Here is a 27,622-nt window from a genome sequence, read left to right on the forward strand (position 1 = left end):
TTCGTAATATATTAGTCATTTCTCCCACCTATTACATTAAAAATTACAGTTGGGTAATAAACTGTGAAAACCCATGGCTATGAGTTTACAGGATGTGTGCCCCCTCAGGTTGTGCATTTCTGATCTATATAATATCCTGTTCAGCCAATTTAAATTTGGATGCTAGTTTCCGCACGTTGCAGGATTCATAGCTAGCTAAAAAAAGTATACTAAACACAGAACTACAACCCTTGATTCCCCTCCCAAAACTCAAAACCCAATACAAGTGGGTTGAAATATTTATTTAAAAATTGAACACACACATTTAACATATTATACAAAGAAAAATGTATTTAATACAATAATTAAAAGTTTTGTTGGAAAGAAAAGAGCTGGCTGCCTGGGTCAGTTGTTGGAGATTGGGCCCATGGTAGCATTTTTATCACTTAAGGGAAACTGCTCTAATGGAAGTTTGTTCACCACCACCTGCTCGATTTAGGAAAAGTAAAAAAAAAATAACACAAGAAAGAGCAAGCACTGAGGAAGTCACTTTTCTAGCACAACAAAACTGTCCTTATCCAAGTCTCACATTAAATCACTCTTAGTCTTCTTCCTTTTTGTCCTCCAATGCATGGCCAGTCAGCCTGAAAACCTGAGGTAGTTGGGGAGGGCACCAGACATAGAAGGGATGTCCCTGGAAAGGCTGAGCAAGGGCATTTCAGCGCCATAGGAAATGCCTCATGTGCTGTGGCAACAGGATAGTACCTGATGTTTTGGAGAGAGGCATACAGGCAGCTGATTGGCCTCATTCAAGCTGGCGGTGGGAGAAGTGCTATTTGGTACTTGGGCTGCCAGCCATATGGCAAGGCAACCTGGGGCATAACAGGCACCAGTATTTGATAGGCTGGTTGGCCTATACAATATTTTCAGGAAGAGAACTTGAGGGGAGAAGAGAAGATAGGTGGAGAGACCCTTTAAGAAGGAAGAGAAGAAGCCCTAGGTCTTTTGCCCCCTCCCCGAATGGCAGTGTGCAATAGATAAGCTTATCTGAGTTGGGGACAAAGTTAAGAGGTTGCAAGGAGTTAGGTATGCCAAAGGCCATGGCAGCTCATTCAGAAACCAGATTCATGAGCTTCTCTACTCAAAGGCAAAGCCAAAATGGCCTCTAGTCTCCTTAGAAGAGCTGATACTAGGCTCAGTAGCCTTCTCATGGCTTCTCCAATATTAGAACTTCCAAAAAACCCCAGGTCCCTTGGCAGCACTTGCTAAACATAAGCACCACTTTGGAGAAAACTTAGGTAATGCAAGACAAGTTAGCCAAATTATTATACTTGGACTACACCCTGAAGATCCCCAACCCCATGTCTGACATACACCAGCCAGCCTGCCTGCAGAAATCAGGTGTAGGGCAGCCCTGCCCAATACAGCAGAAAGATACATAGCTTTAGGCTGACTGCCCCATCTGAGATATGGAGCAGATTTGGCTAGACTGTTCCCTTAGCAGTCTTGCTTCAATTAGACAGTACAGGTTTTGCTGCCCATATTTTTCTGTTGTCTGGCTGACAATAGCACTAGTCAGCACAAGTAAAATGCTCCATATCTAACAACCACTAAGACAGCTTTCAATAATCTAATGCCAGACTATAGATGTTCTTCACTCAGGACTTCCTTTGGTATAACATTTTGCCCGATGCTGATGGCAGAGCTTAGTCTTCAGGCCCTTCCTTGTACAGCAAGAGCAGGACTGAAAGGAAATATCCAATTTATAGGCATCAGCATCTTTATTCCTCTTCTTTCTTCTGCTTTTTCTTTCCTTAGAGGCTCACAGTGATCATGAGGTGCCTGAGGCAGCTGTCACGGAAGGCAGTGGTATAGAAGGCAGTGGGAAGAGAAACCACATCATCTATATAAGAGAATCCAGTTCACCTTCCAGGTGGCACAGCTGCCTAGTGCTACTGGTAATTCTTAGATGGCTGAAGGAAAACTAACAGGCTGTGCTGAGGTCATCTGGCTCTAGGCAGCTTCTGTTTTGCTCATGGAGTACAGGTGGTCAAAGGCCAACTGGCTGGTATGTGGACTAACAGCTGATGCCCCTGTCAAATATAAAGCCAGTTCCTTGGGCCCCTTCAGCCTCCCTTCCCCACTAGCAATTTCTACTTCTAGATTCTCAGTTGTTTATTGCTGGCTCCAAGCACAGTGAACTACTCTGAGGCAGTGGACAGTGTCCCACTTTGTTGGAGCAAGGTAGGATGGGGCAGCAGAATGAGAAATGGAGATGATCACAGTTCCTGAGATGTGGCAGACCAGGTTACGTAAACCCCTCTTCTGTAGAGACTGAACAGGCCCTCAAAGAGACTGGTACCTTTATCTGTGTGTATGGGCAGACTCAGACTCTAAGCATCACCTGCCACCATCCTGGGTCTGTAAAAAGGCAAGCAAAGAGAATGAGCAGCAAGATCAGCACTGTCCCTGGTCTGGTGCAGAGCCAAAGTTAACAGATCAGAGGCTGTGCAAAATAAGGAAGTGACCTGGGAAGGGGCAAGAGGAAATCCAACTCTGCAGAGATGCTGCAACACACACATGAATGCAGGATTTGTGTTTTATGGCTATGGCAGGGCAATGCTATGGATGCTGCTGTTGCTGCTAGGGAGCTATTTTTCTCCCCCACAGCTTTGCTGCTATCTTCTTAGTCAACAGAGAACCCTGACAGGGCCAGCCCCAAGTATGAATGCATTGTTGATGAGCACAGGCTTTGTGGTATGTTCAAATGAGTTCATCATTCATATTCAGAAGTAGTCACACCAACTGAAAGGTCCTCTTCTCTGGCTGCTTTCCCAAGGATCCTAATCTGCACCTGAAGAACAAGAGGTACAATTAGTATTTGGGGTCTGAGTCTATCAAGAGGGGGCAGCTCTTCACATAGCTTTCAATTCTCTTTGTGAGCTATGGCAATCAAAATATGTATGGAAGGAGAAAAAACCTGAAATATGCAGTTCTAAGGGTGTGATTTGTACAAATTTCCCATGAGAATCCTTAATCAGGACTGTAGTCCTGAAATCATTGTCTTTGTTTATGTGGGCAAAGAATCCTAGTATTCAGTCACAATCCACTTCATTTATCACCACTTTTACATTAGATAAATAAAAGGTATGACTTTATTTCATCCCACATCTACAGGCCAAGTTCAAGGACTCAGTCCTCATGCCATTAACTAGCTCCTTGTCAGTCTTGGACTTACAAACATACCAGATTGGAATGAGTGGAGGGGCTACTTCAGGATTGCTGGCCTGTGTCATCTCAGGGTGTTCTAGTTCGAAGAGTTAAGGAACGGATGCCAATGATATTCCTTTTCTTCTTAATTTCCACAATACCAAAGGACATAAGAATTGCAAGAGCATCTAAAGCATTGCAACTGAGCAAGAAAGCTTGGGCTGAAGCAATAAATGAACCCTAGTTTCTGGGGCCCAACATTCAATATATGCGCTTGTGAGTCACCTAGTTAGAGAGAGATCTAACAGACCCGACTTACCGTTCTCATCCCATCCCTCGGCCACGCCGCCCAGCTCATAGTGTTTCTTACGGAGCTCACCCAGGCGCTGGCGTTCCTTCTGCAGTTGGCTCTCCAGCTCCAAGACTCGCACCTAGCCGGGAAGATAATATTTTCCATAGCACCAGGTCCTTTTCCAACCCCTTCCTATGCTGTCATCTTGTCTCTTCTCCAATTGGCCAAGCATTCTTCCTTCTCTGCTACTTGCCCACTTTACCTGAGAGTCCATTTCTTGGCGTTTGATCTGTGTTAGTGTCATGTCAGAGAAGTCCATGCTATCTGTAGGGGAATATCTCACTATTATTCTCATTAACAGGTGCTACTCCCCAGCCCTACCCTCAGTTGGCTGAGATTTCTTGCCACATAGCTGGCAAGCATAATTGTGCCCATGGACCATGATCCACTGGATGAATATGCAAGACAACTAGATTCAGAGAGGGTGAGAGGCCATTTAACACTCACCCTTATAAAATTAGTTCTCAAGAAAGGAAAGGGACTTTGGACATCCACCTTTGCAGTGAAGAAAATTACCTTTCTCCTGTATTTGTGATTTTCCTGACTTAGTGGAGGCCACTACTCTGGCTGTTGCCTGATTGACTCCACGAGACGCAATCTGAAGTTTGCTGAGATTTACGCTGTCTTTGTCTGCTTTTACCTGTGAGATCAAACAGGAGAATCAGATAATTATTTCCAGGTGGGAGAAAATGATTTATATGCTACAAATGGGATTAAAAATATGACACTCCATGATATGTGCCTTCAGAGAAACTTCAACGCCTATTAAAAGAAAAAGACAAAGCTCCCATAAACAAAAGAGACAGGGATGTCCACGGTCCATACTGAAAACAACATTCGATGACTAATCATAAGCATATGGGGCAGTACTATAGCAATACCGATATCTAAAAACAAAATGACCAAATAAGTGCTTCTGTCCATCCCAATTTTTCTCATTTTCATCTTTCCATCCCAAATTCCGTATTTTCAAGATATTCAAGTTGTGTTTCCAGAAAACTCCACTACAGTTTTTTGTTTATATCTATACAACAATCTTCTTCAATTTTGGCAACCTCCAGAACATGTGGATTTGTACTTCCAGAATTTCTCAGTCATTATAACCATTACAGGTAGTCCTTGGCTTATGACCATTCATTCAGTGACTGTTCGAAGTTAGGACAGTGTTTTAACAGTCAGGAACCACGCTGAGATGAGGAATAGGTCTCTAGTGTTTATAACTGCTACATTAGACAGAAAATCCTAACAAACTGAAGAAGCGTGGGAAAACCCAGACAGATAAACCCCCAAAGTCAAGGCGGGTCTGATCTGTGTCTCTTTGAATGGCTGCTTAATTCCTCAGTACTACGCATGCATTTTCCCTCCCGGATAGGGGCCCCCTCCTGCTCACCATCAGTGCTCATGACAGATGGTGCTGAATGAATGTGGTTATGACTGGGCCCTGGAGTTACAGCTGTCCCAGCACCCCCATGGTCACGTGATCACAATCTGGGTGCTTGGCAACCCGTTTGCACCTATGGCCGGTTGCCAAGCACCCCGTAATCACATGATCACCGTTTGCAACCTTCCCTTCCGGCTTTCCCAGAAAGTCAGTGGGGAAGCTGGCAGGGAAGGTTGCAAGTCATTGGGGTAAGTCTCCCCCACCTGCACAAGCCCATCTGCACTTGTGCCGCAGCAGCCATTCACGCATTGCTGTGCACCCTCCCTGAAACATTCAGCACCTCTCGCGCACCCCTGCATGCCCTCCCTGACCCACGTGGCGCCTCTTACACACCACCGTGCATCCTCCCCAACCCACACACCTCTCGTGCACAGGCTGTGCACCCATGGGCATCCTCCCCCGCACTTCCTCCCCCATCTGGCAGCAGCCACTTGCCTGCCTGCCAGCCCGGAACTTGCAACTTCCTGCTGGCTTCCCCACTAACTTTGGTTGTGGGAAGCTGACAGGAAGTTGCCTCGCTTAACGACCATCAGATTCAGTTAACAACAGCAACCAGAACTCAGGGATTGCTGTTGCTAAGTGATGCAGTTGTGCTTTACGACTGCATCACTTAGCGATGGAAATTCCAGTCCCAATTGTCATTGTAAGTCACAGGACTACCTGTCATGGACATTCCGGGGGTCAAGTGGGGTTGGTCCACATAACTAGAGGATGCCTAGTTAGGGAAGGCTACTCCATAGTAAATGGTAATAGTGGGGAATCATTCCAGTGATTGACATGGAGTTGTAAGCCAAGAAAGCACCAGAACCAAACTTTTTCTATTTTGAGGGCACACAGATCCCTTCACCTCAGAAATTTGCCTTTGACAGTAGGTAAAAAAGAAACCATTGTGTACTAATGGAGTAGTCTGCTCCCAGGCTAAAACTGCTTACTCTTACTTAGCTCTGTGAAAAAGCCTACCTTTGAAGCAGCAACAAGCTGAGCTGTGCTTGCTGCAATTTCATGTGAACAAACCATGAGTTCTTCAAACTTCCCATTCCCTTGAACTACAAGGTCAGCAGCATCTCTATGGAGACAAATACAGACAAATAGTGAATCCATTTCTTCCACTCGTCTAATCAAAGCAACACTGCACAGATGTCTGCCCATAATTTGAATGGCAACATGACAATCCCACAATTTGCTGGGGCCATACTGCAGACACTTACACCATCACAGTTGCTCCCCAGCCTACAGCCTTGGAAGCAGAAATCAGTCCCTCTGTCCAACGGGAATTCCTGGCATAAAATTCTTTGGGGGATGCTGCTCCCTGCAGAAGAAGAGGAATTACATCTAAGTGTTATAAGTGAAATATAGAGACAGCCAGTTTGGTGTAGTGGCTAAGGAGCTGGGCTACAAGCCAAACTGTTTGTTCTAGTCCTCCCTTAGGCAAAAACTTTGGGCCAGTCATTCTCTCTAAGCCCAACCCACCTCACAGGTATATTGTCATGAGGAAAATAGGAGGTAGGAGTATGTATGCCACCTTGAGTTGACCAAAATACAGGTGAGATAAAAATCTAATAATAAATTTTAAAATGGTAATAAATAGTTAAATCTGCCCATGTTTATTATCTTCTACAGTTGCCACACGTTCAGCACCCCAACACAAGATCATGTAGATCAAAGGTCTTCTGGATGTGATGTTATGAGTCTCCATCTACTACTAGATGAAACCACCACCATCAGTACCATCTAGATGTTCTAGAACTTGATAGCATTTACTGCAGGAAAACTTACCTAGCTTCTCCCACCCACCCCTCCATTCTAAGAAAACAGTTGCCTTTTTCCTTTCACATTTGGAATATAACAAAGGACAAATATTTGCTGGGGGGAGAACAGTTCAGACAGAAACAGGAAGAAAAGGAAAGGTTTGTTTTACCCAGCCCATTTTCTGTTATAAAGTGTGAAAATGGCAACATGATACGTTTGGAAACTAAGCAGTGGGATAACGGCAAAACAGCGGGGCAAGGCACTCCTAACTTCTCGTTCTCTCAAAAAGGCTGCCTTGCCTTCCCCTCCTTCCTCTGAAAGACAAACTCGTAACTAGTCATGGTTAAAAAAAAATCAAGCATATCCTAGTCTCTGGAAGTACTAGATAATGAAGGAAAATGCTAATAATGGTGTTATCTCCCTTCCATGGTGTTATCTCCCTCCCTTAATGCTGCATCTTAATCCCAGAGATCCCAACCTCTCCACTGCCCCCCAATCTTATATGATTTGATAAATATACAAACAGCAAGAGGCCTCATGAGCTCTGTGGTTCAGCAAGAATTAGGATGTTTGTCTGCCTCACCTTTAATCAGCACTACCAGGACTGCTGATATTTTTGTTTTATAGAAATGAGGGAGATACAGAAGTTGTGGTGACAATAGAGCACACCAGGTTGGGAAGTGCAAGTTATCCTATTATAAGGCTGGTACAGACTCACCCTTCCACTCTCCACAATCTCTTGTTGGAGGTCCTTGGAAGCCAACACCAAAACTTGGATGGCCTGCATTAAATCTGTGCAGGACCCCAAAATCCTGCAACATACAAAACCAATGGTAAGAGGAGAAGAGGACAGATTTCAGCTCAAATTGAATAATTCCACTGTAGGATTCCCAGAAGCTTTTTCTGATGTGTTTCTGTGCAGAGCTTAATCACTTTGGTAATGCGATTAACACCATTTCTGTACTTCAATTAGGGATGACAGCTGTAGGCTTGTCTTTTGCTTCTAGAGCTTGGCATCTTATAAAATGGAATTGATAAAGCTGTGTATGTGTGGGTAGGAAATGGGCTAGTGATGTTCAGAAAAGTCTCCACTTTACCCTCTCAGAACCCATGAGAATTCAGCATTAGTTCTACTCCTAAAGGTTTTTGTCTCTCAGTCTGATGGAGATTCAAAACTGCTAGGAATTGGGAGAAGGAGGCAAGCCCAGCTATCATTTGCTTTACTTTTTCTTGGTGTGCCAGTGCTAACAAGAGAAGGGGGTTGCAAGGGCACATGTGTGTCTGCAATCCATTACAAAAGCCATTATACAGGAATAAGAGATGCTGAATGGACATAGCAATTCAGCCCAGTTTTCAAATATTATAAATGCCGTGTGGGGGAAAATGTATGGCAGATGTTGCCATTCTCCATCTCCCCCATAACTTTCTCAACATTTAAATTCACCAGGCTCAAACTTCTTTATAAGCAGCAGGAGGAACCTAATATCTGAGGGCATCAGAGCCAGCCTTTAATACCAACCTCTCGTTGACCTCAAACTTGACTCCTCTATCCCCTGCTCGTGATTTGCTCAGCATCTCCTGTTTCAATAAGGGGGAGGGGGGGTCAGAGTTCAGATTAGCATATCCAATATCTCAGACAGCAATGGAAACCCATTTCCACTTAAACTTTAAAACCAGGACCCATCCTCCCAGGGCATGGAGCTGCAAATAAACTCTATTCCTTCAATCTGAAAACTCTCTTTCTAAAGTAATTTCACATGAGGGATTTGGGTGGGCTGGGAGTCTAACATTTCTGCATCTCACCTCAATCCTGGCAGCTGCCGACTCAATGGCTGCTGCTGTTGCTGCCATCTCTTCATCAACCAGATCCCCCAGTTTCTCTTGCTCAACATCCAGGCCTCTGGGCCGCAGGTCCTGCAGATTGAAAGATAAGGCACAGAACTGCATCCTCCTCTTCTCTTGTTCCTCCTGTCTTTACATGAACCTTCCTCTATAGCAAAAGAGGAGCTCAAAACTCCCCAAAGAGAGATTTCTCTTTAGTGGAGATAGTATGGTAGGCTCACTGATCTGGATAGCTGCCCCTGGATCAGACAAGAAACCCTGCTTCTTATTGTTCCTTAAGCCATGTCCCCACCTGTCCAATTGCAGTGATCTGGTTGAGACAATTCCTGACAGCAGCCCAGTCAGCACTTTCCAACGTGGCTTTATCTTTCAGCATTCCCAGATAGCGCAAGGTCTCATTCCCACATTGCCTGCTGGTCTCCAACAGCACTGGAAGCATGCAAAGGAAAGATTAATCTCGCACATATGACCTAGAAGACCCTTACATCTCTTCTCTCCCTGATAGCATTGTTTATATATGGAAATATGGGGAGATATCTATCTATCTATCTATCTATCTATCTATCTATCTATCTACCTATCTACCTACCTATTTACCTATCTATCTCTATCTCTATCTCTATCTATCTATCTAATCTCCCCAGTCTACGACAACTCTGGAGAGCATATAGTAAATCAATTCCAATATACAATTAAAGACACAACATCTGGAAGAACAACTATTCAAAAACAATAAAACACATAGGACCCACCACTCTAACTCAAGGCCTGAGGAACAAGCCATGTTTTCAGAGCTCTTTTAAACATGGCCAGGATGGATGTATCTCAGAGGAGAAGATGTTCCAGAGGGCAGGTGCCATGACAGAGAAGGCATGTTTCCTAGGTCCCATCAGGTGACACTGCTTAATGAAAAGGACCTGGAGCAGGCCAATTCTACAGGCCTGGAAGAAACAATGGGAGACAGATGGCCCTTTAGATAACCAGAGATAGATAGATAATGGAGAGAACGGAGAGCCAGTTTGGTCTAGTGGTTAAGGCACCGGGCTAGAAACCAGGAGTCTGAGAGTTGTAGTCCCGCCTTAGGCATGAAAACCGGCTGGGTGACCTTGGGCCAGTTACTCTCTCTCAGCCCAACCCACCTCACAGGGTTGCTGTTGTGGGGAAAATAGGAGGAGGAAGGAGTATTGGGTATGTTTGCTGCCTTAAGTTATTTATAAAAATAATAAAGGCGGGATAAAAAATAACTAACTAACTAACTAACTAACCAACCAACCTACCAACCAACCAACCAACCAGACCCTCTGCCATGAATACTCACAATCAGCAGACTCCATGGGGGCCATGTGCGAAGTGGCACTAGCCTGCAGAATGGCATCACCAATCAGGTGAGCAGAGAGAGACACACATGATAACAAACTGCTCACATCTAGATACAAAAGGAGAGCACATGAATCCAGGGGATATTAACAAAAATCCTCAACATTTTGAACCACAATGGAAAAGTGAGAAGGACATAAAGTCTTCTTAGGCTCATCAAGATTTTTTTAATGCCACATGAAAGACACAGTGGTGTATTTTTTTCCACTCTTCCATTTTCTTTAACAAAATGGTATAGGCAAAAGGGTTCAGCAAATCAGGAATGCATTAATAGTGTATGTTTTGAGGGCTTTCTGTCTGCATGCTTGATATTGTGCACTGGCTGTTCAACTGGTATAGTTATGAATGTCTCACCTGACTGGTCGGAAAGGTATTGGCTACATGCTTCCTGTAGCCGCTCCACGCATTCAGAAGCAGCAAAAGTCCTTGATAAAAGGTAATCTATGCAACAAAAGAATGCATTACATAAGCTCTTCTAAGAAGTACAATTTGAAGCACATTATTTAATGTGATATATACACAACTATATCCATTTCTTTAAATTAAAAATTACATATTTTAGTAGTTAAGGAAACAGCAACTGGCTTTATACATCATTTTAATCCTGCCTGCTAACCTGCAGAGCTTGTGCTACTGATATGAGTGGGGTCTTCAAGTTGATTAAGAGCATCCTGTATCATCTGCTCAGCTTCTTTCACAGCACACTGAAGGAGTGCAAACTGTTTGTCCAGGAGCTGCTGGTGAAGAGCCTGTGTATTGCTTTCCTGAGTGCAAAGGAAGAGACATTAGGCTTCAGTTCTCAGCCTACCAGTGGAGCCAAACTCATCTTTTTGTGAAAATATCTCTGAAGCCCAAATAAAGAAACTAAACTGGCACACAACACATTGGGAAATAGAATGTTATTGTAATTTTATGGGGCTGCTCCAGTCAATACACTGTGTGCACAATTATTAAGCAAGTGAGTATTTTGACCATATCGTTTTTATGCATATTTTCCACCTCCAAGCTGTGTAAACCTGAATGCTTATTGGATATAAGCATATCAGGTGATGAGTATTTGTGTAATGAGGGAGGGTGCAGCCTAAGGAGATCAACACCCTATATCAAGGTGTGCATAATTATTAGGCAGCTTCTTTTCCTCAGGCAAAATGGGCCAAAAAAGAGATTTAACTGACTCTGAAAAGTCAAAAATTGTAAAAATCTTTCAGAGGGATGCAGCATTCTTGAAATTGCTAAGATATTGGGGCGTGACCACAGAACCACCAAACATTTTGTTGCAAATAGTCAACAAAATGTCGCAAAATAGTAGCAAAAAACGTGTTGAGAAAAAAAGATGCAAATTAACTGCCAAAGATTTGAGAAGAATCAAACGTGAAGCTACCAGGAACCCATTATCCTCCAGTGCTGTCATATTCCAGAACTGCAACCTACCTGGAGTGCCCAGAAGTACAAGGTGTTCAGTGCTCAGAGACATGGCCAAGGTAAGGAAGGCTGAAACTCGACCACCACTGAACAAGACACATAAGTTGAAACGGCAAGACCAGGCCAAGAAATATCTGATGACAAGAGTTTTCAAAGGTTTTATGGACTGATGAGGTGAGAGTGACTCTTGACGGACCAGATGGATGGGCCCGTGGCTGGATCAGTAACAGGCACAGAGCTCCACTTTGAATCAGACGCCAGCAAGGTGAAGGTGGGGTACTGGTATGGGCTGGTATTATTAAAGATGAGCTAGTTGGACCTTTTTGGGTTGAAGATGGACTCAAAATCAACTCCCAAACCTACTGCCAGTTTTTAGAAGACACTTTCTTCAAACAGTGGTACAGGAAAAAGTCTGCATCTTTCAAGACGACCATGATGTTTATGTAGGACAATGCTCCATCGCATGCATCGAAGTACTCCACTGTGTGGCTAGCCAGTAAAGGCCTCAGAGATGAAAGAATAATGACATGGCCCTCTTCCTCACCTGACCTAAACCCTATTGAGAACTTGTGGGCCCTTCTCAAATGGGAGATTTACGGTGAAGGAAAACAGTACACCTCTCTGAACAGAGTCTGGGAGGCTGTGGTTGCTGCTGCACAAAAAGTTGATCGTCAACAGATCAAGAAACTGACAGACTCCATGAATGGAAGGCTTATGACTGTTATTGCAAAGAACGTGGCTATATTGGTCACTGATTTTTTGTTTGAAATGTCAGAAATGTTTATTTGTAAATTTTGGGTTGTTTATTATTCTCACTTTAACAGATTAAAATAAACGAGTGAGATGGGGGAATTTTTGTTTTTCATTTAGTTGCATAATAATTCTGCACACTAATAGTTGCCCAACAATTGTGCACACATAGATATGCTCCTAAGAAAGCCAAAACCTCACTTTTACTTCCTTAAATATTCAGGTTTGAGGTTTATTAACATTTTGGATTGACCGAGAACACTGTAGTTGTTCAATAATGAAATTCATCCTCAAAAATACAACTTGCCTAATAATTGTGCAAGCAGTGTATAAATTGAGCACAGTGACCAAATTATGAGGGAAGAGAATACTGTAGGTAAAATATAATACCTCCCTTGAGTTGAGTTCTGACTACAGATTACATAGACACATCCATATTGTTGGTGATTTGCCATTGTCTTATTCCATAACGTTTTTTCATCTTTCCAGTCTAGCACTATAGTCCTCCCATTGAAGTACGAAGCAGGCTCAATGGTTTAACTTTTTTCAAGATCAGTCAAGTCATCTAGATATCTACTATGATGAAAAGGGTAAAGGACACCTAATGAACTTCCCCCAAATCAAGGCACCCATAGCCTTCTGAAAACAGTAGCCAAAGGGTTGTTGCACTAGGTAAACAGGCCAAGTTTCCTGCCTGTAACTCACATAGTGATTCAACATCCTTTATTGCTGTCTTTTTAATGGATCACCCTGATTAAAAATGTTGGAAGGGCCAATCCTTCAGATCATTCTACCCCCAGTATCTATACCCCTTATTAAATATACTTAAGTATAGAAGTCTATCACATATAGGGAATTTCTGCCTCTGCAGCTTGACACCCCCCATCGATCACATCAGCAATGATGTGCTATATATTCTTTCCACTTCCTCAATGTTCTTTGCACATCAAGGATTTGCTTTGCCTCTACACCTCTGCTTTTTTGGAAGGAACACATGCTTACACATGTTCCCCACCCTCTGTTTTCTAGATAGGGAGTCTGACTCCCCATCATACCTCTTGCCACCTAGCTTTTGGATTGCAAATTGCAACATATGACAGTGATATAAAGCATCAGTGAACCAGGTTTATCTTCTGTTGGGATGGTTTGCAAACTGAATGGGTTGTGGATGGTGAAGTCATGGAAGAAGATAAAACAATACAATTGCATTTAAAATTATTGCAGTATTCCATTCACTTCACAACAGGAGATAGGACTAAAATATTGGTGCATTTCAAGACCAAGGCTCAACTGGTCAGAAAAATCAGCTAAAAGGATAGAACGCTGAAGAGAACATTGGAATAAATAAATCCATGTGCTTGACCATTGTCTCTTCTGGGTCTGGAAAGAATCTAAAATCCCACCCGAGAAGAGGCTGAGGACATTCCAGATCTTCCAAGGTTTGAAGGAAAGCTGGTTTTGGACTCTTGGTAACATGCTATCCATGTAGTCACAGCCAACTTACTGTTTCCTCCAAGCGGTTCTGCAACTCCTGGATTGTCTTGCCACTGTACTCCTTTTCTTTTTCAAGGGTAACATTCAGCTGCTGTACTTCAGCTTCCAAAGCTGCCATCTGCTTATCACGCTGGGCCACTGTCTCAGTGAGCGTGTCTCTCTCTTGCTTCAGGACAGCCAGACGAGCAGTGTGCTCTGCTTCAGACTAGATAGGTGAGGAGGAGAGGGGAGGAGAAGTCGAATCTTCCTTTCCCTTTGAGTTTACCAGTTCCCCAGGAAGCACCTAAAGTACCACCCAGAACCCTACTTATCTCCAGGGATGCCATTGGCTATGTGCGTTCGGTTCTCTCTCTCCAATTGAGCCATCTAATTTTTTATTTCATTCCACATGCCTTTGGCTATTTTTGTTTCTGTTCTTGGAATTGTTGTTGGTACTGGGGTCCTACTCTTTTATGGCTATACTTACCACAAAAGGGTAAGGGAAGACTCACCTGCACAGTGGAATCAACAGTGCTCCGGAGACACTGAAGCTCCTGTTTGCTGGCAATGAGCTCTCTCCTCATTGTTTCCAAGATCTCTGCCTGTTCCTGTGTCTACAGAGAAAATGATAAGAGCATCAAATAATGATTGCATGCTCTTTCCAGACATCTCCCTCTTTCTGTCTCTGACGAGAAAAGCCCGGGTTATCAAATTCTCTCCTCCACTTACTCTCGATCTCTGTCAGGCTTCACTGGGCTCCATTTGCTGATATTCCTACCATTGTCATCCTGAATTCCATTTCTCTTCCATTAAAAATGACAATCCCTGTGCTTCTTTTGGCATCTCCTTACCTTTCGCTGGGCTTGCTCACTCAACCGCTGAAAGGAGTCCTCAAGCTCTTTCTTGTCACGTTCTGTGTCACCTTGGACCTGTCTTGCCACAGTCACCTGCTTGGTGACTTCAGCATTCTAAAAGACAGAACAGGAAGACAAGGAAAGGGAGGTTTTAGCCACTGGCCATCACTGTCCTAGTAAGGGGAGTCCTCCTATCTTGTGGGATGCTCCAGATTCTCCTTGCCTCCCTATCTTGCAAAGGTTTATATGGCATTCTAGTAACTCTTCTGGCTGGAGCACATATGCTACGCTGAAGATTCCTGGAGGGGCCTAGCATTCAACAGAGCTTTTTCTTGAGTCCCTTTAATTTCTGACTAATACTTGGAAGATTTTGCAGATCTCTTTCAAATGGCAGGCACATCAAATACTTTCCCTCAGCCCAGTTCAAAAACATATTCCATCCTCTTTCTGTCTCTTTCTGACTGCTACTTTTCTAGACCATACTGAAGAGATCTAACTAAAACTGTAATTGGCTGACTAAGTGAATGGAGAGTATATTTATTGTATATTTCTACAGAGGATGGCAGAGAGGCCTATAGCTGACCCAGGCAGTCTCAAATCGACTGTGAGGGTATGTCAACTGCTAACGTGGGTTTAAGCTTAACTGGTTCCACAGGCTTTTTGCTTTGCAGTCAGCGAATAATCTGATCTCACTGCACAGAGCCAGACAAGATAACCCCTAGTTTTCTCTTAGCACTGAACAATGGAGGAACATAAGATAGCATTACCTTGCGCAGGAGGTCTGCATGGTTCTGCACCAGCTCACTGTACTTTTCCTTTAGCTTCACATAGCGCTGCTCTGTGGCTTGTGCTTTCCCTGTAATGGAAACAGACAGGGCAGGGCCTGTGACTGAAGAGGAAGAGGGGGGAGGACAACTTCAAAAATGAGCTGACCCAGCCACCTGCCTCCAGTGCAGGTCTCCCTTCAGCACAAAATTGGGGAGGACTGGAATGGCCCCCTTTTTCTCTCTACATGGCAGCCCCTCTGGCAAAGGAACATGCCCAATGGATCTGGATAATCCTCCTCCCTCACACAAGATCCAATTCTATCAAATGAGAGGCCCTGCTTCAGAACAGTTTGAGAGTCACATCTGGAGAGCACAAAGAAGACTCAGCTGGGGACTGATTAAACTCTTCTCTGGGATGGTTATTACAGTATTTCTAAAACCAAATACAAGTCCTGCTTCTATAAATTGAGACCAGGCAGCCAGAGTGAATCATTTAGTATTTGTTAAGGAGGCATTCTGCTGACATATTATTAGTCTACCTATTTTAGTACATTCTGAATTGTTCCCTAAAAAAGTAGAGGCAAAATATGTATCAATTAGTTTGCTACCATTGTCTACATGACTTCTATAGAAAACTGATTTTAATTGTTTTCTAGCAAAACAACTGTTCAGGCGAATGGACCACATATCTGCAGTCTGTGAATGATGCCTAAACTGCAGTCTATCTCTGATGAGAAAAGCCTGGGTTATCAAATTCTCTCCTCCACTTACTCTCGATCTCTGTCAGGCTTCGCTGGGCTTTCTCTGTATCCTCATGCCTCTTTTTCAACTCATCCAGTTCTGCACGCAAGAATTCACTCTCATCCAGTGCCTGCTGCTTTAGGTGCTGCTGTTCTTCAAGCTCAGCTTCCAGCTCACTGATACGCCCCTTCAGCTGCATCACCAGGCGGTGACTCTATGGGTACCACATTTAGAGAGAGGGTGAAGCTGAAAGATCACTGGGAAACCTCATGGTATTGAAGCGATTACACTGTTCTAGCTATGCACAATGATGCACACACAACAAATAAATCAAGACTGCATATCAAGCTGAAGCTGTGTCCTTGATTTTGGGACTCCACAACCGTTAGGCTTAAAAAAGTGCCACTCCAAAACTTTGTTGTAGAGAGGCAGACAGGCATGGACAAACAGGAAAAAAGGTAAATGCCATCAATACTACTGGTTACTGATTTTGAACAGTGTTCTGTGAGGGAAGTCTCAATGCCCTAACAGCCTGCATGCAGGCTATCAATGCTGCTTTAAGAGTATTTGCTGATAACAAATGCAAAAACCACATTCTTAGCATGTATACCTGTATACCTATGGATCAATTCATTCTGGTCTAATGTAATTCAGAGCAGAGAAGGTTAAAAGGAAATACCTGGCCCTTGCCTCAGATTGCTATTATGACAGCAAAAGTGAAACCCATGTCTTCAATTCTAGCTTAGGTAGCATTTTGCATTTCTGGAATGCTTTATCAGTTCTTTCTGGATATTAAAGCAAAAGGTTGCAGACGTCTCATTTCTATATCTCCTGGGCTTCCGTATTTTTCTGCCTTTCCTACACACTTTCATCTCTAGTCCAGAGTCCAAAGCAAATGTGAGTTTCTGCATTTGGGCTCCAAAAGAATATCCCAAAGTGATAGACTTTGCATTCACCTCAGCTTTGAAGTTCTTGAGCTCATCCTTAAGGGTGTCAATCTCTCTGTGCAGCTGTTCAATTAGCCTGTCCCTGGAAGGAGTGAGAAACACTTGTACAATCTGGAAATAACATTTTCAAATTGGATGGGAGGAAAGCAGCATGGGGAAAGGTTCAAGTCAGACCCCATGAGCACATGTGGATCAAGAAAAGAACTGAATATATTTTAAGAAGTTCTTGATGCTTCAAAACAAAACACGTTAAGTCACAGGCAATAAATTTTACAGACATTTGGCTGTCATGCTACCAATTCTGCCACAGTGCCATTTGTGTGGGAGATTTAGGGCAAGGCCAGTACTACGAATACTGTAAAGAAGAGAAAAAAATCCACATTCTGAAGCAAGAAAACATAACCCCCCCCCAAACCCCCCCCCCAAGTTTCCATGTTATTTGCTTGTATTATAGAAACATATTCCACTTTGGTATGCTGTGGAGAAGAACAGGATACTCATTTGTGTAATTATATTCCGAAGTTACTCCACTCCCACCCCAAAAGGAGGCCTTGCAGCTTGTCACTGCCCCATACATAAAGCAGAAATTATGAAGATGCTTCTCGGTAAGCTACTTTTTGTGTTTGCATTGCACTCTGTATATGAGAAAAGCATCTGTTCAGCAACAATGGAAGTTAAGTTTGCTTCTAAATTAAGGAAGGGCATAGTAAGAAGTGAATCATCACTCACTTGTCATCCTTGGTCATCCCATTCTGGCTGTTAAAGTTGAAGGGATCATTGCTGAAAGAACTGCCAAAGATGTCATCAAACTTATTGTCAAAGAGACTCTGAAAGAAAAGATGGAAGTGGTCAGCTTCATGCAAGGATCAACTTGCCTAGCATGCTGTCCCAACTCAAGGGGAGAGGGACTTGACTTAAATCTCAGGGAATTTTCAGTAGAGTGACTAATCAGAAAGCGAGAAAAGAAACAACAATTACTGACACAGAAGCATATGGAGGAGCTTGGTTTATAGTTAGTGAACAGCAGGCATTCTTTCTAAATCAGCCACACAGAAGATAATTTCCTCATTATTTTGTCACCAGGAAGACAATTCAAGTCCAGTTGATTTCTCCACTCTGCTTTCCTTTTATTTTGAGACTAAACAGATCTTTCTATTTTGTAGAGAGATAGGTACCTATACAGCAGCTCCCCATCTATAACCTGAAGCAGAAAAGCCCAGAAAAAGTCCTAGCATTGGTTTTCCAACTCTTTGAAATCTGTCAGCAAGAAAGGAAAAGGCTGAAGAGTGACAAAGTTTGCTAAACTGAAACATTATTTCACATCAACATGACCAGAACAAATACCTTTCTCTTGGGATGGGCCCAGACTTACCATTCTTCAAAGGAACTCTGCCCTTCCACTAACCTGCTGTGAGGCGGTTTCCATCTCGACCAGATCCATGATGGGTTCACTGTCTGGGGATGAGGCTTCCACGGGGATGACAACAACAGGGCTGATGTGTTCAGAGAGTGCTGAGGCCCGCAGAAAGTTGGGGGGATTCTAATACATGGAAGGAAGAATGCTACTGCTAAACAAAGAACTGCTGCATTGGTGACTTATCACACATGCTGGGCTGGGTCAATACTGCACATTGCCCATTTTGGCCAAAACTACATCCAGTTCATACATCTGAATGTCATAGTTCAGCTATGACATACAGTTCCCCTAAGTCATAGCTGAAGCAGCCTTCAGCATAAATACTATGAACAAAAGTGTATATGCTCCAGTTGTATGGATGGCATTCACAAAAACTCATGGGTCCTTACCTCAGGCAGCTGTGGGATTTGAATCAGCCTCTTGAAATACTGCAGGTTGCTGGAGCGATAGAAGAGATCCTTCAGCCTGCAAAATTTAAGGAAAGATATATTAAAGTCTAAGCACATTTTAAACAGTCCTCTGGCTAGTCTGCCAGACTTAGAGGAAGTGAAATGAAATGACAATCCAGAATCAGGCTGGTCATTCAAGGTCAGAGAAGAGACATTTAACAGCAGCAATACAGAAATGATAATGCAAAACAGTTATAATAGAGGGATACTGACCCATCCTACAGCTCACTGTGGTATCTAGATTAGCAAAACAACCCAGCTTACTCAGCAAATAACAGCACTGGGACCCGATGTTGTCCTACTGATAGAATTTTGTATTTATTTAAGTTGAATCCAAATTTGTGGGGATTTTTGGGACTAGATCCATGATTATTTATCATGCAGAAAGGGCACGTTATGGACCCAGTCTGTAAGAGAATTCCATTTGGCGGGGTCCAGGAAGCGGGCCTTCTCTGCAGTGGCCCCCGCCCTCTGGAACATCTTGCCCCTGGAGGTGAGGCAGGCCCCTTCGCTCCTGACCTTCTGGAAGAACCTGAAGACTTGGCTCTGCCAGCTCGCCTGGGGTGGGAAGGGGAGTAGTTATTCTTGGGGGTGGCTGGCGCTTTAGAGTTCTCCTCACTGAATTAGATCTTTTATGGCCACCTGGATGTTATATTTATATTTATTTTATATTTATATTTGGTAATTCATATTAATATTTTTGTAGACTTACTGTTTTAATGCTGGTTTTATTGTAAACTGCCCAGAGTCCCTCTTCTTGGGGGAGATGGGTGGTGGCAAAATTTGAATAAATAAATAAATAATTTAGAAAATGGCCAATGGAAAGATGAATTAAATATGTAACATTCATAGCAGTGTCTGTTGGACTCTGTGAATTAGTTTTATTGAGATATTTGTATTGTATTTGTATTTATGGTTGTTGTCCTTGTCTGAGCTACCAACTGTCTATTTTATATTTTTGGGGGTTTTTTGCTTTTTAAAATTATTGTTTGCAGCCCCAGAGTCACTTGTTTGAGATGCATGGCCATATAAATTAAATGCATGCATGCATAAATAAATAGCATATGGTATAAACAGATATTGTTGTCCCTCCTCCATAATAATATAACTAAGATCACCTAATGAGATTCAGGTCAATTAAAAGGAAGTATAGCTTAAATATGGAATTCGCTCCTAGCTAAATTTAAAAGGTAAAAAGACAAATTAACAAAAAATGATAAAGTCCATCGATAACTACTAGTCATCATTGCTAGACCAGAAATCCAAGCTAGGAGGCAGCCTAGATCTGAGTATCAACTGCAACAGAAGGTGACCATTGTTTGTATATGCCACTTATATTTTTTTACAGATCCACCAGTAGTGTTTCTCTTGGGTTCTTATCTGAAAAAAACATGACTTTAGAATCCAAGACCATCCTCAGTTGGGATAGCACTGGCAAGCTCAGCCTAGGAATGAAAAGTTCTAAATAAGAGCAAGAGCCACTATTTCTTGGTGAAACTTCCCTGACCAGTGCATTCCTCAATGTTGGCTTACTCAACCATAAAGGAACAAAAGCAATTGGCATAATAATGTATAGTTTAGAAATTAAAAGCAGAATTGCCCTTGACAAATCCTAGAGGGATGAACCCACAATTGGAATACAGTTGAAGGAGACTAATTGTTTGTTTCAGAAGGAAAAGAAATAATAAAAAGGAACAATTGAACTATATGTTTAAGGTACCCACTCCAGTCAAACATCCAGGTAAATTAATATGGCAGCACTGGAGACAGCATCTAGGTTAAAATAAGTGGGGAATAAATAAAGCAATTGTTATCATCCACCCAGTTAAGGATAAGATATGGAAGAAGCCTTTCAAAAATATATTGCAGATCTTTCAAAAATACATAAAGTAGTAGTGATAGAGAATTTTAATTATTTTGACCAGCTGGGAAACACGCTGCCAAGCTTGGTCCCTCCAGGAAATTCCTGACTTGCCTTGCTAACCATTTTCTACTTCAGAGAATGAAGGATCAGCTATATTTTTCTTGATGCTAACAGGGTAAACTTATTTGAGGAAGTGGAAGTAGCAGGAATATAGTAGGAAAGTGAACATATAATGCTGGAAGCCTTGGTTTTAAGTAGTACTAAAGCCAAGTGTCTTCAACAAAGGATCGTTACCTTGTTGTGGTGCTGGAGCACCTCAATGATGCCATGAGCTAAACCGTGAAGGGCCACCCAAGACGGGAAGGTCATGACAGAGAGGTCAGACTAAATGCGATCCCTGGGGAAGGTAATGGCAACCCACCCCAGTATTCTTGCCGTGAAAACTAAATGGATCAGCACAACCAGAGATATGTAGGTATACCATCGGAAGATGAGACCCGCAGGTCGGAAGATGGTCAAAATGCTACTGGGGAGGAACAGAGGATGAGTTCAACTAGCCCCAGACGTGATGACACAGCTAGCTCAAAGCCGAAAGGACGGCTAGCGGCCAACGGTGCTGGTGGTGAACGGCGAATTCGATGTTCTAAGGTTCAGCACACCATTGGAACCTGGAATGTAAGATCTATGAGCCAGGGCAAATTGGATGTGCTTATTGGTGAGATGTCAAGATTAAAGATAGACATTTTGGGTGTCAGTGAACTGAAATGGACTGGAATGGGCCACTTCACATCAAATGACCACCAGATCTACTACTGTGGACAAGAGGACCACAGAAGAAATGGAGTAGCCTTCATAATTAATAGTGAAGTGGTTAAAGCAGTGCTTGGATACAATCCAAAAAACAATAGAATGATCTCAGTTTGAATTCAGGGCAAGCCATCTAACATCACAGTGATCCAAATATACGCCCCAACCACAGATGCTGAAGAAGCTGAAGTAGAGCAGTTCTATGAGGATCTGCAGCACCTACTGGACAACACGCCTAAAAGAGATGTTATTTTCATCGCAGGAGACTGGAATGCTAAGGTGGGCAGTCAAATGACACCTGGAATTACAGGTAAGCATGGCCTGGGAGAACAAAACGAAGCAGGACATAGGCTGATAGAATTTTGCCAAGACAACTCACTCTGCATAACAAACACTCTCTTCCAACAACCTAAGAGACAGCTTTATACATGGACTTCACCAAATGGACAACACCGAAATCAGATTGACTACATCCTTTGCAGCCAAAGGTGGCGGACATCTATACAGTCGGTAAAAACAAGACCTGGAGCTGACTGTAGTTCAGATCACGAACTTCTTATTGCACAATTTAGGATCAGACTAAAGAGAGTAGGGAAGACCCACAGATCAGCTAGATATGAGCTCACTAATATTCCTAAGGAATATGCAGTGGAGGTGAAGAATCGATTTAAGGGTCCCGGAAGAACTATGGACAGAAGTTCGCAACATTGTTCAGGAAGCGGCAACAAAATACATCCCAAAGAAAGAGAAAACCAAGAAGGCAAAATGGCTGTCTGCTGAGACACTAGAAGTAGCCCAAGAAAGAAGGAAAGCAAAAGGCAACAGTGATAGGGGGAGATATGCCCAATTAAATGCAAAATTCCAGAGGTTAGCCAGAAGAGATAAGGAATTATTTTTAAACAAGCAATGCGTGGAAGTGGAAGAAGACAATAGAATAGGAAGGACAAGAGACCTCTTCCAGAAAAGTAGAAACATTGGAGGTAAATTCCAGGCAAAAATGGGTATGATCAAAAACAAAGATGGCAAGGACCTAACAGAAGAAGACGAGATCAAGAAAAGGTGGCAAGAATATACAGAAGACCTGTATAGGAAGGATAACAATATTGGGGATAGCTTTGACAGTGTGGTCAGTGAGCTAGAGCCAGACATCCTGAAGAGTGAGGTTGAATGGGCCTTAAGAAGCATTGCTAATAACAAGGCAGCAGGAGACGACGGCATCCCAGCTGAACTGTTCAAAATCTTGCAAGATGATGCTGTCAAGGTAATGCATGCTATATGCCAGCAAATTTGGAAAACACAAGAATGGCCATCAGACTGGAAAAAATCAAGTTATATCCCCATACCAAAAAAGGGAAACACTAAAGAATGTTCAAACTATCTAACAGTGGCACTCATCTCACATGCAGTAAGGTAATGCTCAAGATCCTGCAAGGTAGACTTCAGCAATTCATGGAGCGAGAATTCCCAGATGTACAAGCTGGGTTTAGAAAAGGTAGAGGAACTAGGGACCAAATTGCCAATATCCGCTGGATAATGGAAAAAGCCAGGGAGTTTCAGAAATACATCTATTTCTGTTTTATTGACTATTCTAAAGCCTTTGACTGTGTGGACCATAACAAATTGTGGCAAGTTCTTAGTGGTATGGGGATACCAAGTCATCTTGTCTGCCTCCTGAAGAATCTGTATAACGACCAAGTAGCAACAGTAAGAACAGACCACGGAACAACGGACTGGTTTAAGATTGGGAAAGGAGTACGGCAGGGCTGTATACTCTCACCCTACCTATTCAACTTGTACGCAGAACACATCATGTGACAAGCTGGGCTTGAGGAATCCAAGGCTGGAGTAAAAATCTCTGGAAGAAACATTAACAATCTCAGATATGCAGATGATACCACTTTGATGGCTGAAAGTGAAGAGGAACTGAGGAGCCTTATGATGGTGAAAGAAGGAAGTGCAAAAGCTGGCTTGCAGCTAAACCTCAGAAAAACCAAGATTATGGCAACCAGCTTGATTGATAACTGGCAAATAGAGGGAGAAAATGTAGAAGCAGTGAAAGACTTTGTATTCCTCGGTGCGAAGATTACTGCAGATGCTGACTGCAGTCAGGAAATCAGAAGACGCTTAATCCTTGGGAGAAGAGCAATGACAAATCTCGATAGAATAGTTAAGAGCAGAGACGTCACACTGGCAACAAAAGTCCACATAGTTAAAGCAATGGTGTTCCCCGTAGTAGCATATGGCTGCGAGAGCTGGACCATAAGGAAGGCTGAGAGAAGGAAGATAGATGCTTTTGAACTGTGGTGTTGGAGGAAAATTCTGAGAGTGCCTTGGACTGCAAGAAGATCAAACCAGTCCATCCTCCAGGAAATAAAGCCAGACTGCTCACTTGAGGGAATGATATTAAAGGCCAAACTGAAATACTTTGGCCACATAATGAGAAGACAGGATGCCCTGGAGAAGCTGCTGATGCTAGGGAGAGTGGAAGGCAAAAGGAAGAGGGGCCGACCAAGGGCAAGATGGATAGATGATATTCTAGAGGTGACGGACTCGTCCCTGGGGGAGCTGGGGGTGTTGACGACCGACAGGAAGCTCTGGCGTGGGCTGGTCCATGAAGTCACGAAGAGTCGGACTAAATGAATAAACAAAAAAAGCCAAGTGTAGGAATATGTGCATCTTGGACTTTCAAAAAAGTGGACTTTAATAAACTCACAAGTAGGATTAGAGAAACTAAATAGGAAAGGGTGTTCAAGATGAGTGAGAGTAACCTAAACATACCAGAAGCATAACTGAAAGTAATTCCAAGAAGGGAAAAATTAAGAATAGAAGAAGCAGCTCCCCCAAAATGACAATCTCAAACAAAAAAGGTCACATATAGCAAATGGAAAGAAGGCCAGGTCACCCAAAAAAAAAAAACACATCCAGATAACCTAGAACCATAAAGAGGGTTTCAGGAAAGCTAAATCATAGAATAAGTTCACAATCTCTTATTTTTATTAGATCCTATACAAAATAGGGGGAAAATGAGCCAGTTTAGTGTAGTGGTTAAAGCACTAGGCTAGAAACCAGGGGATTGTGAATTTTAGTCTTGTCTTAGGCACGAAACCATCTGGGTGACCTTGGGCCAGTCACTTTCTTTCAGTTCTAGGAAGAAAGAAATGGCAAGCCACTTCCAAAAATCTTGCCAAGGATACTGCAGAGATTAGTCTAAGCTATCGCCAGAAATCAAAATGGACTTGAAGGGACACATTTGTTTGTTTATAGATGACAAAATGCCATAACTGTTGATCTGATGGCTGTGAAGGACTGAATGGGGAGAAAACAGAAACATAATCAAAATGAGAAGTAGTGCTGGTCAATGGACTTGCTAATCTGGGAACTAGTATGCAGCCTATTTGACAGGGCTGGTTCCTTCTGAAGACAGGTTCAAAAGAGGTTCTTTAACAAGACAATGCTATGAAAGAGCACATCCACACCACCAGCATTTATGCATCCCAATCCCTTACAAGGCAATTTGAAACCAATGCATAATCAAGATGTCTGCTAACATCAAACCAGGCTGAGTATTATCATGCCTTTATATTTATGAGCTTAGTAATCGCTGAGAACAACATAATCCAATGAGTGCTCACTCTCTTTCCATCAGGCTGACCAACAGAAAAAAGCAAAGAAGATTAGTTAATTGATATCCTCTCCCTGAATTACCACTGGTCATGAAAAATAAAAACCTCCTTACTGAAAAAGTAGTAAGATTCATTGCTAGCACCCTCCCTCCCATTATTTATTTATTATGGACATTTGTATGCTACATATCTCACAATTCTATTTGTATACATTTTTATAGTTTGCCAAAAATCAATCAATCAATCTGAAGTTGCTATGGGGAAAGTCAACGTCCTTGTGATTTACAAAGGTGGCAGGGCAGCATGCAGCAATGTTTCACCCAGGCACTTGGCTGTGACCAAGGCTGCACATTACTCTGCCAGTTGGGGGAGGGGGGCATAAGTACTAAATAATGCATAAATGAAGAGATATCAGAACAGCTTTAGGAATAGGATGCTGAATCTCTATGGGGAAGAGAAGCTTCACTGTAGCTGCTGTATAATGATTGAGTTGAACTCAGGAGCTGGGAGTGGGGGGAAAATTCCCTCCAATGGGATAGTGCTACCAACAAGAGCTGCATAACTGCAACAGGAGATCCCTGGAAACTTTGTGATTCAAAGAAAAATGTGAACTCAATACCAGTTTCAACTCAATGACCAAATACAGACAATACCATGAGAACAAATCAGATCTCGTACTGATCCCAAAGTGGTTCAAAACATCAGTCTATTAATACTCAAAGATTTGTATGGTGGCAGAAAATAGAAACATTTTTATAAACTTCCGTTTCAGTGGCAGAGTGTGTTTCCAACATGGGTTAAAAATAAAATAATAGATTGCTAGAGTAGCTGAAGCAAAAGCAGGAATTATCACTTGAAATGGAATAGGGCTGTGTTTTAGTTCTGGTTGTAAATTTCACACGATGTATCCCAAAAAATCAGTCATCTAACACTTTACCTCCTGCAAAGTTGAGAACTGTGTCATATCCAATAATCAAACAGACAGTCTGACAAACTATTACTATCCACTGATATAAACAGCCAGCTGAATATGAATGCATAGTGACCCCTTCCCTAGCCATGATACAGACACATATTTCCTATTCCCTCCTCATCTGGACAAACAATTCCCACAAGCACACACTTACTTTTTGAACTGCTCCAGGAAACGGTCTCTGTGGCCTTGGAGTGTATCAGCTGGGAGACCTGGAGAAAAGATATCGAGAAAAAAAACAAACAGAAGAATGTTTGGATGCCTCAGCTAGCCATATCTGTGTGGACATGAAAACAAGAGAATCAGCCAACACTCAGCATTACTAGAATATAAATAATGCCTGCCTTTTCAGGTTGCACAATGCCATAACGGATCTTTACATTCTTTGCCTTAAAAACCCTTTCTCTTAACTTCAGATGTAAGGATTGGCTCAGTTTACTGTGTGATATACAGCATATGGTAAAAACTATCACCGTCTCCAATTATACCTCATGTTCTAAGACACTCATAGATTGAACTGATTCACATCACATTTAAGTGACATACATCTTCCTTTATCACCTTTCCTCTGCCCTCATCAAAATTTAAAAAAGTAAACAAAGAAATCCAATATGGGAATAATAATATTGGCCTATCCCAAGTGAGGCTGTATTTCTAAAATAATGTTTGTGAAATAGTTTCAAGATTAAAACAAAAAACAAAAAATGATGATCTAATATATTGTTCCTAGGACATTCTGATAGTAATAAAGCCTTCTTGTAGGTGATGAGATGGAGAGTATCCTTGTCATCCTAATTACTGTGGTTAACAAGAATGAAAGTGGTGATGGAATTCAGACCAAAAAGGAATAGATTTTTTTTTTATTTCTCAAATGTTTGCTACCGCCCATCTCCCCCCGAAGGAGGACTCTGAGTAGTTTGTACTTACAGGAGTGCAACTTGAAGAGCAATTTAACTGTGTAGTCATAGAGGTGGCTGCAGTCTAGAATGACCTGAATCAGAGGGGCCAAGCGGCACTGCCCAGCAGCTGTGACCGACACAGAGCGAGACATGTCCAAGGAACTGAACACTGAAGGGGAACCATACCGGCAGCATGGATTACTTCAATTATCTTGACAGGCTGGATAAATTCATGTTCTAATCACAGGAAAATGATAGAAACCTCCAGAAATACCATAAATAACAATGCTCCAAAACAGAGGGTCACAGAATCTACAGAGTGGTAATAACAAAAGGTATAACTTAGCAAAGTTAAATATGAGGGAAATTTATTTATTTATTTTTATTTTCTATCCCACCTTTATTATGTTTATAAATAACTCAAGGCGGTGAACATACCTAATACTCCTTCCTCCTCCTATTTTCCCCACAACCACCACCCTGTGAGGTGAGTTGGGCTGAGAGAGAGGGACTGGCCCAAGGTCACCCAGCCGGCTTTCATGCCGAAGGTGGGACTAGAACTCACAGACTCCTGATTTCTAGCCCATTGCCTTAACCACTAGACCAAACTGGCTCTCTTAGATTAATTGATTAATTAATTAGATAAATTGCTCCAAAAATGGGGGTGAAAGCCAAAAATGAAGTCA

The 27,622-nt window shown here is 42.5% G+C and overlaps 1 protein-coding gene across 5 annotated transcripts in view; it reads right to left on the reverse strand.

The window, feature by feature from the left end:
• Window positions 1–266: 266 nt before the first annotated feature.
• The window catches only part of HIP1 (huntingtin interacting protein 1), an 85,437-nt gene continuing 58,081 nt past the window's right edge, over window positions 267–27,622 (reverse strand). For 4 of the 5 annotated variants that reach the window (XM_063299281.1, XM_063299301.1, XM_063299311.1 and 1 more), the window contains 24 exons: window positions 26,965–27,105; window positions 26,192–26,249; window positions 18,711–18,786; window positions 18,310–18,444; window positions 17,634–17,731; window positions 16,914–16,986; window positions 15,988–16,171; window positions 15,217–15,305; window positions 14,447–14,563; window positions 14,108–14,209; window positions 13,627–13,821; window positions 10,567–10,714; window positions 10,305–10,391; window positions 9,892–9,999; window positions 8,866–9,002; window positions 8,535–8,645; window positions 8,251–8,309; window positions 7,450–7,543; window positions 6,191–6,291; window positions 5,943–6,048; window positions 4,058–4,181; window positions 3,744–3,805; window positions 3,509–3,620; window positions 267–2,833 (listed from right to left, as the gene is read on the reverse strand). In XM_063299281.1, coding sequence (XP_063155351.1) covers window positions 2,823–2,833; window positions 3,509–3,620; window positions 3,744–3,805; window positions 4,058–4,181; window positions 5,943–6,048; window positions 6,191–6,291; window positions 7,450–7,543; window positions 8,251–8,309; window positions 8,535–8,645; window positions 8,866–9,002; window positions 9,892–9,999; window positions 10,305–10,391; window positions 10,567–10,714; window positions 13,627–13,821; window positions 14,108–14,209; window positions 14,447–14,563; window positions 15,217–15,305; window positions 15,988–16,171; window positions 16,914–16,986; window positions 17,634–17,731; window positions 18,310–18,444; window positions 18,711–18,786; window positions 26,192–26,249; window positions 26,965–27,105 — 2,528 coding nt within the window. In that variant the 3' untranslated portion in view covers window positions 267–2,822. The remainder of the gene's footprint in view (window positions 2,834–3,508; window positions 3,621–3,743; window positions 3,806–4,057; window positions 4,182–5,942; window positions 6,049–6,190; window positions 6,292–7,449; window positions 7,544–8,250; window positions 8,310–8,534; window positions 8,646–8,865; window positions 9,003–9,891; window positions 10,000–10,304; window positions 10,392–10,566; window positions 10,715–13,626; window positions 13,822–14,107; window positions 14,210–14,446; window positions 14,564–15,216; window positions 15,306–15,987; window positions 16,172–16,913; window positions 16,987–17,633; window positions 17,732–18,309; window positions 18,445–18,710; window positions 18,787–26,191; window positions 26,250–26,964; window positions 27,106–27,622) is intronic. The other variant, XR_010067652.1, reaches the window with a different exon arrangement.

This window comes from Candoia aspera, chromosome 1, assembly GCF_035149785.1.
Source record: "Candoia aspera isolate rCanAsp1 chromosome 1, rCanAsp1.hap2, whole genome shotgun sequence".
Classification (NCBI taxonomy): domain Eukaryota; kingdom Metazoa; phylum Chordata; class Lepidosauria; order Squamata; family Boidae; genus Candoia; species Candoia aspera.